General features: G+C 50.8%; 1 protein-coding gene across 5 annotated transcripts in view; it reads left to right on the forward strand.

Annotated features, from left to right (window-relative positions):
- The window catches only part of stxbp5a (syntaxin binding protein 5a (tomosyn)), a 44,811-nt gene continuing 26,920 nt past the window's right edge, over positions 1 to 17,891 (forward strand). For 3 of the 5 annotated variants that reach the window (XM_057016705.1, XM_057016707.1, XM_057016708.1), the window contains exons 1-2: positions 5 to 520; positions 1,999 to 2,096. In XM_057016705.1, coding sequence (XP_056872685.1) covers positions 377 to 520; positions 1,999 to 2,096 — 242 coding nt within the window. In that variant the 5' untranslated portion in view covers positions 5 to 376. Of the gene's footprint in view, positions 521 to 1,998; positions 2,097 to 17,891 lie in introns of all 5 variants that reach the window. The other 2 variants (XM_057016709.1, XM_057016710.1) reach the window with 2 other exon arrangements.

Genomic DNA, 17,891 nt, shown 5'->3' on the forward strand with positions numbered 1-17,891 from the left:
GCTGTGTCAGACATGCGCAACAGCGGCAGCAGCAACACCGCGCTGCGTTTCCGCCTCGGCTGAGCGGCGCGCACATCAGCCCGGAGAGGGAGGGGAGGGGAGGGAAGCAGAGGCGAGCAGCGGAGCCACCGAGGCGCACATCAGCGAATCAAACCGTCTTCCCAGGATCAAGCCGTCCCAGCCGCCCCCCATCCAGCCCTGCGCGTCAACGAGACGCGCGTCACAGCCTTCCAGCGATGGAGCCTGCGCTGGGGAAGAAGCGCTAACATGTGAGCCGAGCACCGGAGGACGGAGAGCGCGCCGCTGTGCGTGTTTGTACCACGGAGTGAGAGAAAAGTGGCCATCCCCTTTAATTCTGTGCGCTGCGCTCTGAAAAATGAAGAAGTTCAACATCAGGAAGGTGCTGGACGGCTTGAAGGAGGCGTCCTCCTCCACCTCCGCCCCGTCTGTCCAAGTGGGGCCACAGGAGAACCATCTGATCCAGGAGACCATCCAGTCCGAGCACTTCCAGCTCTGCAAGGTGCGCGACCCTCTTCCTTATATATGCATTTATGTTTGCACATCCTTTTGTTGTGCGTGATCCTGCGTGTTTTTCTGCTGTGCTTATTGGCACATCTCAGTGTTCCATCTCAGAATCCGTCAAGTGCGAGTTTCCCCGCTAAAGATGAACGGACAATGATCCAGTCAGGCTGAATCCCTCCTGGATGGCCTTGTTTAAACGTTTGGGGAGCAACTCACTGAGGAGGAAGGCTCTCTCTCTCTCTCTCTCTCTCTCTCTCTCTCTGTCTTTTATTTCCAATCCAGGTTCTTTAAGACCCCCAGCAACAATACACACATGTACAGAAAGGCCATTTTCCAACCAGAACCTTATATGGATTAGAGGGTGAATGCAGCGGGTTGTCGTATGTGGTAGATTTACTGTATATACGCTGTATCAGGGGTTGGACGAGCCGATGCTCTATTGCATCGTCAGATGGGTTGGGATTAGTGAAACAGTGGTTTCTGGTTAGCGTGTTGGATTCTCTCACTCTTTTGGTTCTCTCTCTTTCATTCTTCCCCTCTCTCTCTCTCACACACACACACACAGACAGATTTTTGATGCATTGTTGGACTGCCACGTGTCCCGCTATGCCGTGGCAGCTACCCGTGTAGCCTTTAATGCTTTGCTGGGACACAGGCAGATGTAGTGCAACATAACGGCGACATAATCAGCTTTGTTGGGGAATCCGGTCGCTCCTGGAGCCACAGCTGTATCCGGTGTCTCATGCCACAATGTCCACCACCTCGTGGCCTCTGTGGACATGATAATGATTGAGCTGAACTCTAATTGAGACCCTAACACAAAGAGAATCTAAGCTGGAGCAGATTAACTTTTAAATAGGGTCATCTGATCCGTCAACGCTCGGATGCTAATGATGAAAACGCTCTGAACTTGTAGGATTGATCACTAAATCCCAACTATCAACCAGCTGCCTACTGGATTCAGCATCCCTTTACCATGTGTGTGTGTGTGTGTGCGTGTGTGTGTGGGGACAGGATCTCTCTGTAATGTTTCTGTTCGAGGACGGCAGGTGTCTGTGCTGCACTGAGAGCTGCTTACGTAACGCTCTTTAGCCTTCTGCCACTGAGCAAACAAATCCAACTGCACACCATCAGCTGACTGATGCCATAAAGCGGCGCTTCCACACACAGGAAGGCGGTGACAGCAGGAAGCCTCCACCGAGGCGACCCCGCGAGGGGTCAGCATCAAACGTTAGTTATGGGAGCGTTTATCACGGGCCTGGCTCCTGACTTCAGCGCCACCTGACGTGGGAGGCGGTGAAAAAAGAGATGAGAGAGTTACATGAGAGAGGGAGTGCTCGAAATAGGGCGATTGTTCTAAAAAGATGCTAAAGAGCGTCTGGGACTATGAAAAGAGTAGGGTTAGGCATTACACAAGTGGGATGCTCGATTTTTCTAACTGCTAGCTTCCCACTGTTTTCTCACCTTCTGTCTCAGACTGTCCGTCATGGCTTTCCCTACCAGCCATCATCCATGGCTTTCGACCCGGTGCAGAAGATCCTGGCCATCGGCACCCAGAGTGGGGCTCTCCGATTGTATCCTTTCCTTGGGCGTTGAACCTGTCACTCTTTTTACTGCAGCCCGTGGAGGCTTCAGGTAAGTGAGCTAAAGCTAGCATGTTGTTGGCACAGATGTCTGTTCCCAGTAAGAACGTGAGTGTTTTAATCTGCATGGTTTCTCCACCTGAAAATCCACTCACCACTTGTAATGAAACCGTGTCGTACTTGTAGCTCCGCGCCGCTCCTGCGAGATCGTTGCCTCGAAAAGTAAGAACAGCTTGTGTCGAAACAGCACCGCGGGGAGTCGTATAGCTTCAGAGAACGCCCGCAGGCGCGCCGGTATCAGGCTGCTTTTACAGGTCCCCCTTGTGTTCTCCTGTCTGTCCAACAGCCTTCGCCAGCTCATCATGGCGTGATGAAGAGCCGCCCCCCTGCTGGCAGCTCGGGTTGTGGCTTTAGCTCGGTCACCTGCTCAGGAGAGGGGAAGCTAAGAAAAGCCTCCGCATGGCAGACGGAGCCGTGTTTACCAGGCTTATCAAAAGACGCTGCTGCTCATTTTGTATGAGAATGAAGAAAACAGATTTTACGAAGGTTTTCGAGACACAACGAAACCCTAAATTGACTTGACCGAAGCAAATAAATAGATAAACATCGCTCCTCCAGCACGAGCGCCATGTCAGGATCGATGTGGACGCTGGTGAATAAACTTAATGGAGCTTGTGTTTGGCCGGCTGCTACATTACTCTTCTAGCTAAACTAAAAAGAGCTGCTGCGATGGTGTGAAGGCAGCCTGTAACCAGCACAGAGATCCCTGACGGCTGCCACTGGAGGCTTTGAAATGGGAGAACTGGTTCCGGTGTTTGAGGGAGGCGATAGGATCTAATCTGAGCGATGGAAGGTGAATGGGAGGATACGTCCCTTCTCTGGCTCCGCCGCTCTTCATTTTGTCGTTTAGTCGGCCCCGCCTCGTTATCTGACGACGATGACGACGATAGTGGCGCAGATGAAGGCGCCGTTAAGGAGATTCATGTTTTCATAGTCAAAGGTCCACCAGGTGGAATGTTTTGTGACAACCTGGAACTTTGCGCAGGAGGAAATCGATGCCCCGGAGCTCATTATTTTTGCCGCAGCGGTATCAGCGTCTGCACGTCTGCGCGCGCGCGCGTGTGTGTGTGTGTGTGTGTTTGCTCCGCCCGGCCGGCCTGCCAGTACTTTTGGCTGCACCTCTCGCCCGCAGAGGATTAGTGGAAGTGGCAGATCAAGGGTCTGCGCCTGGCAGCGTGGCAGAAGGCTGAGAATTACAGTGAGAGGAGCGCACGTGTGCGTGTGTCTACGCCTGCTGGCGTGCACGTTCTCCCCCGAGGCAGCTCACCCCCTCGGCCCAATGCTGACCGCGGGGTGATCTCCCCAAAACTGCCCCTGCGTTTGATTCCTGCTGCTGCACCCGCCGTCCAGCTGAAGATGACTGTTGGGGGGGGGGGGGGGGGACTGACCGCTGAGGGGGGGGGGGTGCAACACACACAGAGAGGAATGAAGGAGTCGAGCTTCAGGCTCCAATAGCCAAGAATAGAATCCTCATCGATCTGTGTGTGGTAACGCAGCGAGAGAGGTACGCCTGAGCGTGCACACACGCCCGTGCTGCCGTCAGCAGGGCGTCCCAGCAGCGACAGCCACTGCGGCCATCAGGAAAAGGACTGAAGTGTTGAGTTGGAAGACGTCCCCAGTTAGGAAAGGTGGGGCTGCACCCCAGTCGGTCCCAGGAGCGACGTGTGGAGAGATTCAGCGCGTAGATTCGAGTGTCTGGAAGGCAAAAACCTCCGGACGGGACATTCTAACAACCGAAACAGAAGCTGGACGGATGCTGGACAGATGCTGGACAGAGGCTGTGGACAGGGTGTGGACAGGGTGTGGACAGGGTGTGGACAGGGTGTGGACAGGGTGTTCAACACCACTCGTGATCAGCAGAAGTCTGCAGAACTATCAACTGTTCCGCATTAGGCCACAATTCAATCAGGACGTGGGCAGAAATGAGCTGTTTTTTGGTGCTGCCGCTCCCTAACCAAACATGAACTTGGCACCAACCCACCAACCCACCAGGGCAGCTGGAAGTGTCAGGTTAGGGGCTCATCTCTTCCTGTAGACGGCTCCCCCCCGGTGGTGGCTGGGGGGGGCGACGGCGGACCCATAAATCAGACTCTATAGACCAGCAGTACATCAAATTGTCACTCGCTTGGGTGCCAGATGAGCTCATTGGCAAGTGCGGGACGTCACTAGATCCATACAAATGGGGGTCAAACACATATGAGCACACACACACACACACACACACACACACACACACACACACACACACACACACACACAAACATGTCCTCATAATAGAGCTGACTTTGAGCACTTTAAGGTTGCTGCGGACGTGTAAATTATTGCTTTGGAGGCTTAATGTTGTAACCTTGGCTTTAATCCCCCAGTAACTGTGTGGCCGTCGTGCTCCCACCCATCGGTCATAACATCCTAACCCCCCCACGGGCAAGGCGGCGTAAATCACTGTGATTGCATTACAATGGAGCCTGTTATTGGCTGTGATGTCGTAGGCAGCAGGTAAAGTAGTTGTGCCTTTGTCCTTGAGGTGCTGGAGCGGGGAAAACGAGCGCCTTGGATCCGTGTGGGATTTCTGACGGCAGCACGACGGCTGCGGGTCCCGCTGGGTTTTGCTGTCTCGTGGTCAATGAAGCCACCTGTGACGGCACTTGCACGCCCCCTGAGGTTCGCTCTCAGGGCGGTTGGCTTCCATCAGCTTAGAAGTCTGCAGCGGTGCTAAAATGTTGCTTTTGTGCATAGACGTCGCACATCGGGGAAAAATGCTTGAGTCAAGCGTTTGTCGAGTTTGCTGTTAAGGAGCCAAAGCATTTTTTTTTGGGGTCTCTCACAAATTAGTTTCCTTATTCACTTGTTCATCATTTTCTCTGCCCCCTCCTGCTCTCCGTGGGGTTGCCAGTTGCAGCTAACTCTTTTGGATGGATCTCAAAGTGTAGCCCATGCCCACAGTTGGCTGCGTTCCATTATGCAACCTGCCAGCGTTTCTGCACAGAACCTTTCTGCCGCACGAGAGTCCAGAAGCCCCGTCGAGGACGCCACACCTCCACGATGAACACATGCATCCAGCTACCGTACGGGAAGCCGGTTAATGAGGAGCGGCGTTCGCTTTGTGGCGAAGCGAGCAGCAACGTATTGAAGAAGAGAGGCTGGGTTTTATCGCCCAAAATGCTGAGGGATTAGTACCTCATTCCGGTTGACCTCGTTCCTGCTTTTCACACAGTGGGACACGGCTCAGGAAAGATTAAAACTCCCATCCCGGCACATCTGATGACACCGTGGAGGTGTGTTGGAACAAATGCTGCCGCTATCTGTTAGCATTTTGACGCGAAAGACGGTCAGACGTCATGTCAGAGACGCGGCGTCGGTGAACGTCAACTTCACTAAAGCCTCCGTTAATCTAGTAAAACACAAAAAAATCCTCGTCGCCCAGCTTTCCTCCTTCCTGCTGTCCAAAAGCGCTCTGCTCCATCTGTTCCACCCGTTCCTAGAAGTGAAAAACAAATTTTGCTGCATCAGTACCCCAACAGTGTATTTAGCTCTCCTCCCTTTCCAATATCCCGACAGGGCGGCCTGCTAAAGTCCTCCAGCCCTGACAAGCCCCAAATGGGATCCGGATTTTGGGTGATTAAAGCTGTGCTGGCACGCTGCTTTCTCCTCAGTAATTTAGCGTGAATTTAAGTCCAGCTCTGACTCCTCCTGTTAAACCCAGACCTCCTGTACCCCCTCCACAGCTGCAGTAGCGTCCTCCTCTTGATTAATGGCGGGAATACTTCCTCTTCGCCGTTCATGTGTGTTCATCTGCGCGCACCGTGCACATTTCTGTATTGATTTGCATCCGTATTAGCGCCGCTCAATACTCTCCTGCACTGCTGCTACCAGAGGATCTGTCCCCTACCTCAGCGCTGCCCCCCCAGAACTAACCGCCATCGAGACCGTGCGCGTTATTGGATTGGTCGGCTGCGTCGCGGCCGCCTGAGTCAGGACTTGCTGTACACGGACATTAGCATGTAGCAACACTGCAGCTGCCATTGATTTCGAATTGCGGTTCGTTTGTGATCCCGAAGCTTTTGTTATTGTGGCCCTTTGATGAACCTCCCACCAAGGCAATAAAATAAATTGGAATTCCTTTAAGGCGGATGCTCCCCTAATGAAACAGGCAGGTTTGCAACTTGGTCTGATCACATTATGGCGCGTATAGCGAGGGCGTCTGCGTGTCCGCTGGCATAAACCTCGCCGGCTGGTACGTGCTGTAAACGTGGTGGCGGAGTGAAATGTCACCCAACTGCATTAAATCAAGCCCGACACTGACGGAGAACTTGTCGCGCCGGATCAATGCAAAGGCATCTTCGTGGTTCAATGAGGGCATGATCACTTACCTTCAGGGTCAAATCATGGCCAGAGCTGCGTGTGCGTCCCACCGTCTCCAGAAATCCACAGATTCTCACGCGGGCAGCGTCTGAAGCATTAACGCCGTCTCCTTTCAAGGTGACCTCGGTCCAGGAGCGGGAGATAAAAGCTGCGTTTGATGAGCCAAAAATAAGCCGAGCATAAAGACGAGCCTGTCGTCTCGGGTGCTGCCGCGATAGCGTGGAACACAACGCAACGTTTTATCCATTTCATTGAGAGGAAGGAGAAATGTTGTCTCGGCACGTTTCCCCCTGATCTTTATGTGACCTCCACGTCTCAGAGGTGTCAGGGGTACATAACCGCGCACCGCCCCTCCCCCACCTGGGTCCGCTCTCTGCTGGTGATGTTTTTATGAGCTGCTCTGAATAAAATAGTGCTCTTGACCTTGTTTCACGTGTCCACGGGGCATCTTTAAGCCTTGGTTTTGTAAGTCAAAGGTGACAGTGTGAAGAGAAACGGGCGCCCAGCTATTTTAATTTGAAATATTTTTGCTTTTGTTGATCTCCAAGGGTTAAATCAAGCCTCAGTCGTAATGCACATTTATGTACTGATCTAGACATAATCTACACATTTGTTGGACTCGCTGTCATGATTAGAACTAGCATAAACATCATAAATGGGGTAATGTCCTCACTTAGCATGGAAATGTGTCTGGTCCTCACTATGTATTATGGACAAGAAACACACACACACATGCAGTAAGAAAGCCACCATCCCATGGTAGTGTAGCTTGAGGAATTGCCCGTCACCCTGTTTGAGCAGCGATGTGAGTGTACACGTGCACCAAGGCTGCTGCAGACAGAGACGGAGCTCTGTGTGGTTTGGCTCAAAAACAAACACACACACACACACACACACACACACACACACACACACACACACTGTAGGTGAGTCGTTGCCCGTATGTCAATATTTACGCTTTGTCCCCGAAATATATTATTCTGCAGCCAGACGTGCAATCAAGTGTTTCTGATCTGGGCAGCATTCGCTGCAGATGTGATGTAGAGGCGGGTCTTCTAATAAGTGCGTGGTTAGCATCGTTGCTAAAGGCTGTGGGCTTCTACACACTTAAGCAAACAGGTTTGATAGCATGTAGCCAGATAGTTAATGAGATTCTTTGTCCTCAGCTCATTTGATGATGCGTTCAGGTGGCGTTTCTGCTCTTCCTCCATTTGATTCCAGCAGCATCACAATCAAGTGTAAGAAATGTTCTCTCGGCTTGAAAGAGAGGGTTTAGTCACTTAAGCCGCCGATGCTGACAGCTCAGAAAGATGACATTTTGTAGTCGCTCGGATCCAGCCAGTGTCCTGGGCTAACTCTGGCAGACGGAGACTCTGAATCAGCACAGGACTTGAGGACTCTGCTGCGTATTTGCTCGTGGAGCTCTTGATGTTTGTCTTCCTCTGCCCTGCTGGTAGCGGCAATGATATTTATCCTCCTGTTGCTTCTCCCCAGGCTGCCCTTTAGCATGCCGTCATGCCGGGCACCAACATGGAACACACATGTGTCACATGACATGATGACTCCAGATTTAATGCCGTGCCACACGGCTGTCATCGGCACACGCCGACCTCCCCTCCCCCGCTCCTCAGCCGGTCTGTGTGGGCGTGCAGCCGACCTATAGCGGAGATGCTAATCTCATTGCGTATGGCTGCGTGTGCAGAGCGCCACAGGTCGAGGGGGTGGTTTGTGCTCTTTCCATTTGATTGACGCAGGAATGTGGATAGTTGTGAAATGTGCTATCTGCGGGGGTGGGGCGACATCGTTGAGGCTGACATTACGGCGCTTTGGGGGACGTGCGCGGAGGAGAGCGAGTTTGTCCCGCGCAAAACGCTCCAAAACGTGTCCGTCCGCTTTAGCGTCATCCAGAAGGACTCGCCAGGCTCAGCAGGAGGGATGCGCAGCGTGCCCGTGCGGCGCTCACCAACATCTGTAAACGCACAAACACTCGCGTGCCGCAGTGGCGCCCTTGGCGTGTCATTCACGGCGCCGCGGCCCGGATCCCTGCGGTTACAGGAGACGTCGGCGGACGTCAGAGGAGTGCGGAGATGAAATCTAACAAAGTTCCATCTAAGTTTAGACAAGTGAAGAGGAGGGAGAGAAATTAGAAGGTGATGAAGTGTAGTGTAGGAGTGTCTGCATATGGAGCGCGGCCAACGTGGACGCAGCCGCGCCGTGACTCACTCGCTGTGTGGGTTCGGACTGGGACTGGGAGGGCAGCGCTCGGCTCCAGAACCACCTGTAACCGCGGCGTTATCCGAGCAGGTGCATGACAGGAGGACGTGCAGGTGTCTCCACCAAGCCTCCATTATCATCCCGCTTTGCTTCTTCGACCTGCGACAGGGAGGAGGCTACGCAGCTCCGCCGCCGCCGCCGCCGCCGCCGCCGCCGCTTTCCTTCCGGTGATGAAACGGATAATTTCCTTGATAAGCCGGCGGCCTTCGCCATTCTTCCAGTCACCAGGGGGAGTGAGTGATGGACACGGGCACGCCACGAGGCCCACATTAAGCCCTGATTGGGGTCCGTCAGTGTGATTTCTCCTCCGCGGTGCTGGGCCAGCACTTTTGCTTCCACATTAGGCCGTCGATGCCTACTGATTGCACGATGAGAGAGGACACGGGCGCATCACGCCGCTGTAGCCCCGGCGATGTTAGCATGACTCAGACACTCTGTAATGTGACCCATGTCATCTGAAGTCCAGTTGATTAGTCCATTAGGTTAGCGATGCAGACTTCCTCTGTATGCTTGCATTAATGGCATGTATGTATATACACGGCAGCTACTTTAGGCGTCCATTTGTTGTTGTTGTGCAACATTTCGTCGTTTGTCAGTGATTTGGACGCTAATGTGATGCGGCAGCTTTGGGCCTGAGCCACACTGCCTAAATTATTAGAAAAATGACCTGCGGGGACCAGATTCCCAGAGGTCTCCCCATTAATGCTTCCAAAGGCTCCTGAGCATCTCTGCAACATTCATTTGATGCTCGGCCAAAGATGAAAATAGCCGGGGATTAAAAATAGAATTGAAACAAAACAAAGCGCAGGACATCAAACCCTTGAAAGGAAATGTTGAAAGGAATCAAGTGTAATTCACAGTGACCAGGCTGCTCTGGTTCGGAGTTTCTCTCCCCCTGTCCTGTATTTATATCGATAAAGGCATCCCATAATGAGAGACTGGGACACTGGCATCCTCTCCTCCTCAAGTTCTGATCGTCTCGACTGAGTGAGCCTTTAGTTCAGGGTTTTCCAGGTCTCCTGATGTGGGTGGGCTCACCATTTTATGTCTTATTTCCCAGAAACGACCTGTAGTTTTTATTGTCTTTTGCCATTTAACTGGTCTTTATTTCTTTTTATGGCTCTTAACTTTGATTTGCAGGAAATGGCGGCAAATATCAAACGATTAAATCAAAGCTGGTCTTTGATCTGGCCACTTTCCCATCACATCCATAAATGTCTGTGTGTGTGTGTGTGTGTGTGTGTGTGTGTGTGTGTGTGTGTGTGTTCTTGTATACGTTACGTATGCAGGACTAGAGCCGTTTTGGTGCTACGTAGCTTGGGACCCCCTCTCAGATACACTCAACAGTCCGAATGAGGTGTCAGCACAAAGGAGACGCGTTATTACAATCTGCACTGTTATAACACTCCGTGTCCTGAATGGAGCGAGCGCAGAGCGGCCCCCCCCCCTCCTCGAAGAGCGATGGGAGACGACGGAGAAGGAAATGAGCGACAGAGATTAGCAACAGAGCGGCAACGATGTGCTCCCGCCCAGTATCCACACCAGATGACACACATGACGGCTCCTTGTGTTGGCAGCACACACTGATCCACAATCAGGAACAATCCTCCCACTTATATAACTGTGTTTGTTGCACGACGCGCCCACTGTCAACCACCCCCCCCCCCCCCCCCCCCCCCCAAAGGCCTGTAAATATGTGTGGAATATCTGTCTATTCCACATGCCCTCTTTTCTCTTTAATCCCGTGTTATAATCCCTAACACTACAGAAACAAGGTGACACACAAATGCAATCTGTGGCCTGGCTCTGTGTGTGCGTGTGTGTGTGCGTGTGTGTGTGCGTGTGTGTGTGTGTGTGTGTGTGTGTGTGTGTCCTGCAGGCAGACATTTTTAATCCGCACAGATGGACATGTGAGTCATCAAAATGCTCTGGTTTAACGAAGCGTGTGAAGCATTTGCGTCAATATTTCTCTTTTTTATTAATCCCTTTATTCAGAGTTCTTCCTGACGTTGTCGATCACCTAATTTGTAATAATCCCCCCTCGTCCCCTCCTCTCCTCTCATATGGACGTATGTATGGATGTCGTTTACCTTTTTTCTTCTTTCTATATGACTGTTTGGACGCGTGTCTGACATACTCGATGTATTTAAATGTTAAATATCTGCCAGCAACGTTGCCAACATTCTTAGCTGCTGGATCACAGAAAGGCAATTTAGCCCTGGTGGGGGGGGGGGGGGGGGGGGGGGGGCACTTGAGTGCAGTTTAAGGTTGCAGGAGGAATATTTCAATCATTCTGGGTGGAAACAGCCTGAACATAAACCGGCTGGTTCTGCTGCAGTCCTGAGAGACTCAGATGTAAGAAGAAAACGTTATTAAGTCGTTATTATTGTTGGTGAAATGAGGAACGAGGCTAACGAGATAGATGCAGCAGCCAACAATTAGCTTCCAAACCCCAGGAAACAACATAACCAGCACCAGAGAACCAAAACCAGTGAAATAAATGAAGGAATAACCATTGAGGACATGAGCCGGGGGGTGGGGGGGGGGGTTCTGCTAAAAATCTGAAGAAGGACAAAAATAAAGGTGAACTAACTACTAGACATTAGGAATTATGTCGACCCAAAAAGACACCTGTGAAAACAGCAAGTTTGGATTTAAGATCTGGCTTTTGAGTTCCCGGAGGAGTGCCCCCCCCCCCACCAGGAGCTCCTGCTGTGCTGGCAGTGTTGGGACAGCTGTCCTTGAAAGGGGGGCCTGGTTCTGCAGCGGCTGGCACTTTGTTCCGTATCCGGGGCCAACCGGGCCTGAGTTCCCGTGGTGCTCCCTTTGTTGAAAGATCATGTGATCTGGGTGCCAGTGGGTGCACCGAGGAGCTGTTCGTGATTGATTTGGATGTGTTGAGTGGAGTAAACATGCACACGCACGTGCACTCTCCATCTTTAAAGTCTTTAAAGTGAGCAGCTCATGAAGTGATTCTCTCCATTATTCTCTCACTCAGGTTTCCTCCTCCACACTGGCGATAACAGTCGTGTAAATGTGATATCTCAGGGCCATCTGGGGGAATTTATATCAATTTAAATCAGATGAGATCAAATGATGAGCTGATAAGACCGTTAGCGATGCTAATCATGACAAATTCGGATGGTAATGTTCATCAGATTAAACGAATTCTATCTGATAACATTTTGACATCACGAGGAATAAATGAAATTCCTGATTATAATATTTTCTCACGGCCATTTCCTTGCTTACATTGAGATGTGATCGAGTGTTTAATTTGATCGAAAGGCGCTTCGACCCGCTCCGGCTCAGACGTATTAAATGGCCCATTGTTTGGTCCATCTCATACTGTACATCTAACAGCCTGTTTATGGATCTGTTTTCATGCTGGGAATGTTCAATATGTGCACCAATGGCAACAGCAGGCTGAATGTTTAAGTGTGTGTGTGTGTGTGTGTGTGTGTGTGTAGGAAAATCTCCTCCCTTCAGTGGCTTAGAGCTTCGTGTTTCATTTATATTATGGATTTTTGTTATTTCAAAAGCAGCTGATTACACACAGTTAGAAAATCTTTACTGGGGAAGAGAAGCATAGCGATCTCTTATCAGGTCATTTCTACGGCCCCCGGATGGAGGGCAGCATGTTGCTAGTGTGGTCTGTCTGTAGCGTTAGCGATGCTAGACTGGGATGCTAGTGAGATGTAGGGGAGCCTTAAAATGCTGGCTGCTACCTTCTAAATTACAGGTTAAGTTTCTGGAAGTAATACGTCAGAACTCTTGCTTTGGTCATTTCAAAGCTGCTTTGATGTGTTCCATTTCCCTCCTTTTATCTGTGACCACTGTGAATCTGGAAGATCCCGACTTGTTAATCCCTCCCAAAACCACTGTGTGTGTTTGCCGGATGCTTGACGGCTCCAAACAGCGATGAGCTGAAGCTTCCCACACGACTGAGGTTGAAAATGACTCTTCTGGGGAAAGACTGGATGGAGAGAAGGATGAGTTTCTTCTTCTGTCACAACTCTGGCTGTAATTGGCCAAGTGGGGCTCGGAGTGTAAGCGTGTTAGCTAAACACAGAGCTGGTGTCACTGCACATTCCCGCAGGCCAAACGCTTGTTTACTGTATGTGAGGCAAGCTGGAGGGAACGTTGCCGAAGTCACATTAAGGCCTTTTAACCTGAGTCTTGTGCACATTTTGACTCCTAAATGCAGGAAAAGCTCCATTGAGATGAAGCTGAATGATCTTTGAATGACCGCTGACGTCGTCAGTAACCCAGAATCTGCAGTCAGAAACGTGGACCAGCCTTCACATTGGGTTCCGTTCCCTTATCCCTTAACTGGCTTTGCGCTACTATCACAACAGCCGAATTTACGACTCCTTTAAGCTGCTCATGTGAATTAGATTATTAAAAGCGTTCAAAGTTGCAGCAGCGAAGCTAAAAACCCACACATCCGCTGTTGCAGCAGCCATCGGGGCGGAGAACTGCGGCTCTGGTTCCACATCTGCCTTCATTCATTCATACACGCTCTTTTATTCCACCTCTTCTCTCTCCTCATGTTTAACCTGTTTTATTAAACCCCCCCCATATTCTCTCTGCTCCTCTGTGTTTGGCCGTAAGCGGCTCTGCTGACTCGACACTTTTTCCTCTATAGTTTACCCTTTTCTTCCCCTGCTTCCCTTCGATCTCTTCTTCGCTCCCCCCTCCCTCTTTCCCACCTTCGATCCATGCAGCCAGTGAATTTCCAGACCTCCTTCCTTGCACTCAGGTCCTCTCTTTTCAGTGTCTTTTTATTATCCAGCTTAACAATAAGTTAAAAAAGGGGGTAAAAAAAATCCCCTCTATCCTAATTTTGTATTATTACATCCACAATATCCACACAGACCTCTGGAATTCAAAAAGACGTGCATGAAATTCCATTTTTCTCTCATTGTTTTGAATGAAACGGTAAATCATGTGAGCATTTAGCCAGATGTTGCCCTAGAAATTCCCGGTTCCCGGTAGAATTCCCGGTGAGATGGTGCTTGGTGAAACTAAAAACCTTCCCATTGATGGTAGCAGCCTCTAGTCGTACATTTAGGGTCATTTGATGTAGGTTATCGCTCCCGTCACCACCCAAAGCCCATCCTCCATATTAGCATGTCATTAGCACACTAATTAACCTCAAATACACCCCCCGTTAACGCTCCCGTATCGGAGTATCTGAACAGCAGATTCACACCAGGGTTTCCCCACATACCTGTAAATTTGCTAAAATTAGCCTGGGATGATAGCGCTTGATGCTACATACCTCCTGATTGCACGTGTGTGTGTGTGTGCGTGCGCGTGCACGTGTGTCTCCTGTCAAAACGGATTCTTGCAGCAAAGATTCGGCCAGCAGTTGTTTTCCTGGTGATTCCGGGGTGGAATGTTGAACCGTGCACCTGAACAAATGGCTGCTGTCAGGCCCGTCGCCTGCAGACGAATGTGGGCGCCGTCCTCCATGTTTGCGTGTCCGCGTGCGTCTGAGGCGAGCGCACGAGAGCCCAGGCGGCGGCGAATTCTCGGCGGCCCCGTCGCTGTTTAATTGTTTGGCTGCGTAATAAATCAAAGGTGTCAGGGGGAGATTATTTATACAAGGAACAAATGAATCATCTGAGGATATTTTGGGTTTTATGTTTCTGTGCATCAGTGTCGGCGCCGCTCGCCTGGCTGAGGAATTTGCTCGCGTTGCACCGAGCCTTCGTCACGTGCGCTTCCTGTCATTGATGGATCTGGTGCCACTTGGGCGCTCCGGCAAACGGAGAAGGAAAACAGCTGAATTCGGATCAGAACCTTTCCGAGGCTCCGCGTGTCTGAGGGGGAAGACCTGCTTGTCGAGGTCGCCGCACGCACCGCCACCTTTCCTAGGTGGTAATCGCTGTTCCCGCTGTTGCTATGCAACTGCTAAAAACCTGCTGGAAGGTTGTTTTTTTTTGCTGCTGCGGAGGTGGCGTTCGGATCCCACTGACCACTGCTCTGCTTCGCGGAACCGCCACAATCCTATCGGACCTGTTAAGAGAGCAACAAACCCACCCGGGTCAGCCGGCGCCCCTGATTCTGGAGGTAAACAGGATGAGGCCCGGCTGCAGCTTCAGAGGAGTTACAGGGCGGCACCGCCCCACCGGAGGGTGGCGGAGGTGACGGAGGTCGGGTCACGTGACCTTTCTCCAGCAGCTCAAATCCTGATTCTATGTGTTTGTTTATTCCTACCTGAACTCTGGGATGGCAGATCCACGCATGCGTTTAGCCTCTAAGTCACGCGTCTTCTTCTTTTCCTCCTTCTGTCTGAGGCTCAGTGCAGCCCATGTCTTGCCCCCCTCCCACTGTGACGTCACCTCAGACCCAGCGTCACAGCGGCTCTCTGCTCCCAGGCTTCTTTCCTTTCATCCTCTCTTCTCCCTGAATCGCCTCTTTCTTCCGCCTCTATTTCCTCCTGTTCTGACTTCATTCTCTTATTGTTTCCCTTCCCCTCTCTTCCTCCTGCAGCTCTCTTTCTGACATAAATTGGCGTCCTCTCATCGGCTGTTTTCTTCCCTCATAACCATAAATTTAGAGGGTTTGATGGCGGCCCAGACTCAGCCGGTCCTCCTGCCAAAGACAGCTTCCTCCCCGTTCTATCAGCATCATCTCGAGCTTTTAACTATTTTTTTTAACGTGGTTTCATAAAGCTCGGTTTCCTCGGCGCCCGTCACCAACCTCCTGCAGCAGCCAGAACGAGACGTCAACACACAGTTGGCCGCTAGTGACCTCTGTGACCTCTGACCCCGTTTGTAGCTGTCTCCTCTCCTGGTCTCTGGGTGTGACTTAATGGTGGGTTTCAGAACGTCCCACCACATCTGCCTCACCTCCTCACCTCCTCTGCTGCTCCCTGACTGGCGGCTCTGTCAGATTCTCATTACTGGATTCATTTATTTCAGTCCTCGCGTCCCCCCGAGGGGCTTTAACGCTGTCACTTCAGGTACCAATTTTCTGGGAAGCTATGTCGCATATGGCTCTAAGATGCTTTTACAAACTCCAGTTGATTAATTCAAATTAAGGGTAAAACTCATTTGGAAACAGGTCTATTTTATTCCCGGGAAAAGATTTTTTGGAGCGCCCAACGTTTGAAAATGTCTGTCGGAGTAAAACCACAGTAAAAGTCCAAATCCACATCAGACCTGACAGGACTGACCCACTTGCTGTTCCAGCCCTGTTTTCTTTAGTTTTGACTGCCCACGCTCGGCGCCGTGTGGAGAGAGCAATCAGAGTTTAACAAATCTCCTCCTGTGCTCCCGCCGTGTGGAAATAACCTAAAAAAATCCAACTATTCCAGCCGACACATTCAGGGGCCGACTGCTAAACAGGCGGAACATCAAACCACATATTCCCTCCATAGAAATGACACGCACTGTCTTTCACGCTCGCCTCACTGTAGTCGGCCCAGTTATTTAATAAAAACGTTGTTCTTTCAGCGCGTCTGAAGCCATCGGTGTGAAAACAAGCCCCAGAAATTGAAGTCGTGTTATTTCCCAGGCTGCTGGGAAATGGAAACGGGGCTGCGACGCCCGGGGAAACGGTGCGACACCACGGCAAATAGGTGCCCTCAGCCGGAGGGGTACAACCACAAATACCAAAGCTTCCACGCTGCCTTGATTGAATTACAGTCCGAGACGTTTGTTGGACGATGAATTTCAAAGTTCTGAACTAGTGGAAGCCTGAATTAGAATCCCTAAATATTCCATTAAACTACATGAGTCCATCGTTTCCAGGAGAGGCCATGAATGCACCATATCTCTAAAATGGTGGGAACAATAGAGGTGTTTATATTTACAGTCGGTGCCTTTAAACCAGATTCTGGTCCAGGTTCTGCTGCAGGTCTGAAGGTTCTTCAGTTCCTGCTTCCTGACCAGCGTCTGCTGCTCCCTTCGGTCTCTTTAAAGGCGCCGATCCGAACAGGCCATCTTACTCGACCTGATTTGTTTTCATGTGCAACCGCCACAGTAAAATTTGGTTGTTTTATACTTTATACATCTGTTTGCAGGGTTATTTTTTACGGGCCTTATAGATCCTTGGTTGTCAGCCCTCAGCTGTCAGTGGGATCCCAGTTGAAGCTGTTATCATATCGATTGATTGTGCGTATTTCATTAAGAGTCAGTGCTTCGTCTGGCTCACTCGTGTGCACGTCTGCGGCTACTCGAACGAGCTTGGCAGAAAACGCTCCGGACGCTGCAGCGGTCCCATTTCGCCGTCATCTCGTTCCGTTTCAGGTGTCCGTTGACTCGGTAACACCTGAAAACAAAAGTTTGACCTTTTCACCCCAAAACATCGCCTACTCTGATGAAAGCCTGTTTCTGCCTTGTGCGCCCCCTACTGGCGATAAAAGGGAAACGTCATTTTAATGACATTGTTAAAGCAAAATTCACTTCTAAGCTAGTTGGTTGAAAACCTGCAGCCCCCAAAAGTCACTGAGCAGCTCTCTGGAGCTGAAGCTCAGCCCTGCGGTGTTGTTCAGTGACACCAGGAATTATGGTCTGTATTACACTGTAATAAATGAGGCCGCATGCTGTCGGGGAGCTGAACGCACTCTGCACCGCGGTGAGAAGGACTTGATTACCGTGTCTGAATTAGATTTCCAGGTGGGAGCTGGACCTTGCTGAGCTCTTTAAGCCATCGGTATCTCCAGGTTGCCTCGCTTCTCTTCTTGGGCTAATCTAAAGGAACAAACCTCCCTTTATTCTGTTTCCTCCGCAGGATGATAATAAAAACATCATCTTGCCGTATTGGACTGATTTGTATTCCTCAGTCCCTGCATGTGTCAGACTTCTTCCACAGGATATCTCTGCAGGTAATTTACAGGCCCTGCACATCCATGCCCCCCCCCCCACACACACACACACACACACTTCTCTGCGCCACACACACGCTCTGAACTGAAGTGGTGTCCCCAGGGTTTTAGACCTCTCAGTGTCCCCTGTATGAAAAACTGCCACTCCCAACCTCAGAGGAGGGGGAAGAATTAATAGATATAATCAGTGAGCTCTCAGCTCCCCCATTAAGGCTCCCCAGGAAGGGAATCTTGTTATTCTGTCGGCCCTT

This window comes from Takifugu flavidus, chromosome 19, assembly GCF_003711565.1.
Source record: "Takifugu flavidus isolate HTHZ2018 chromosome 19, ASM371156v2, whole genome shotgun sequence".
NCBI classification, from domain to species: domain Eukaryota; kingdom Metazoa; phylum Chordata; class Actinopteri; order Tetraodontiformes; family Tetraodontidae; genus Takifugu; species Takifugu flavidus.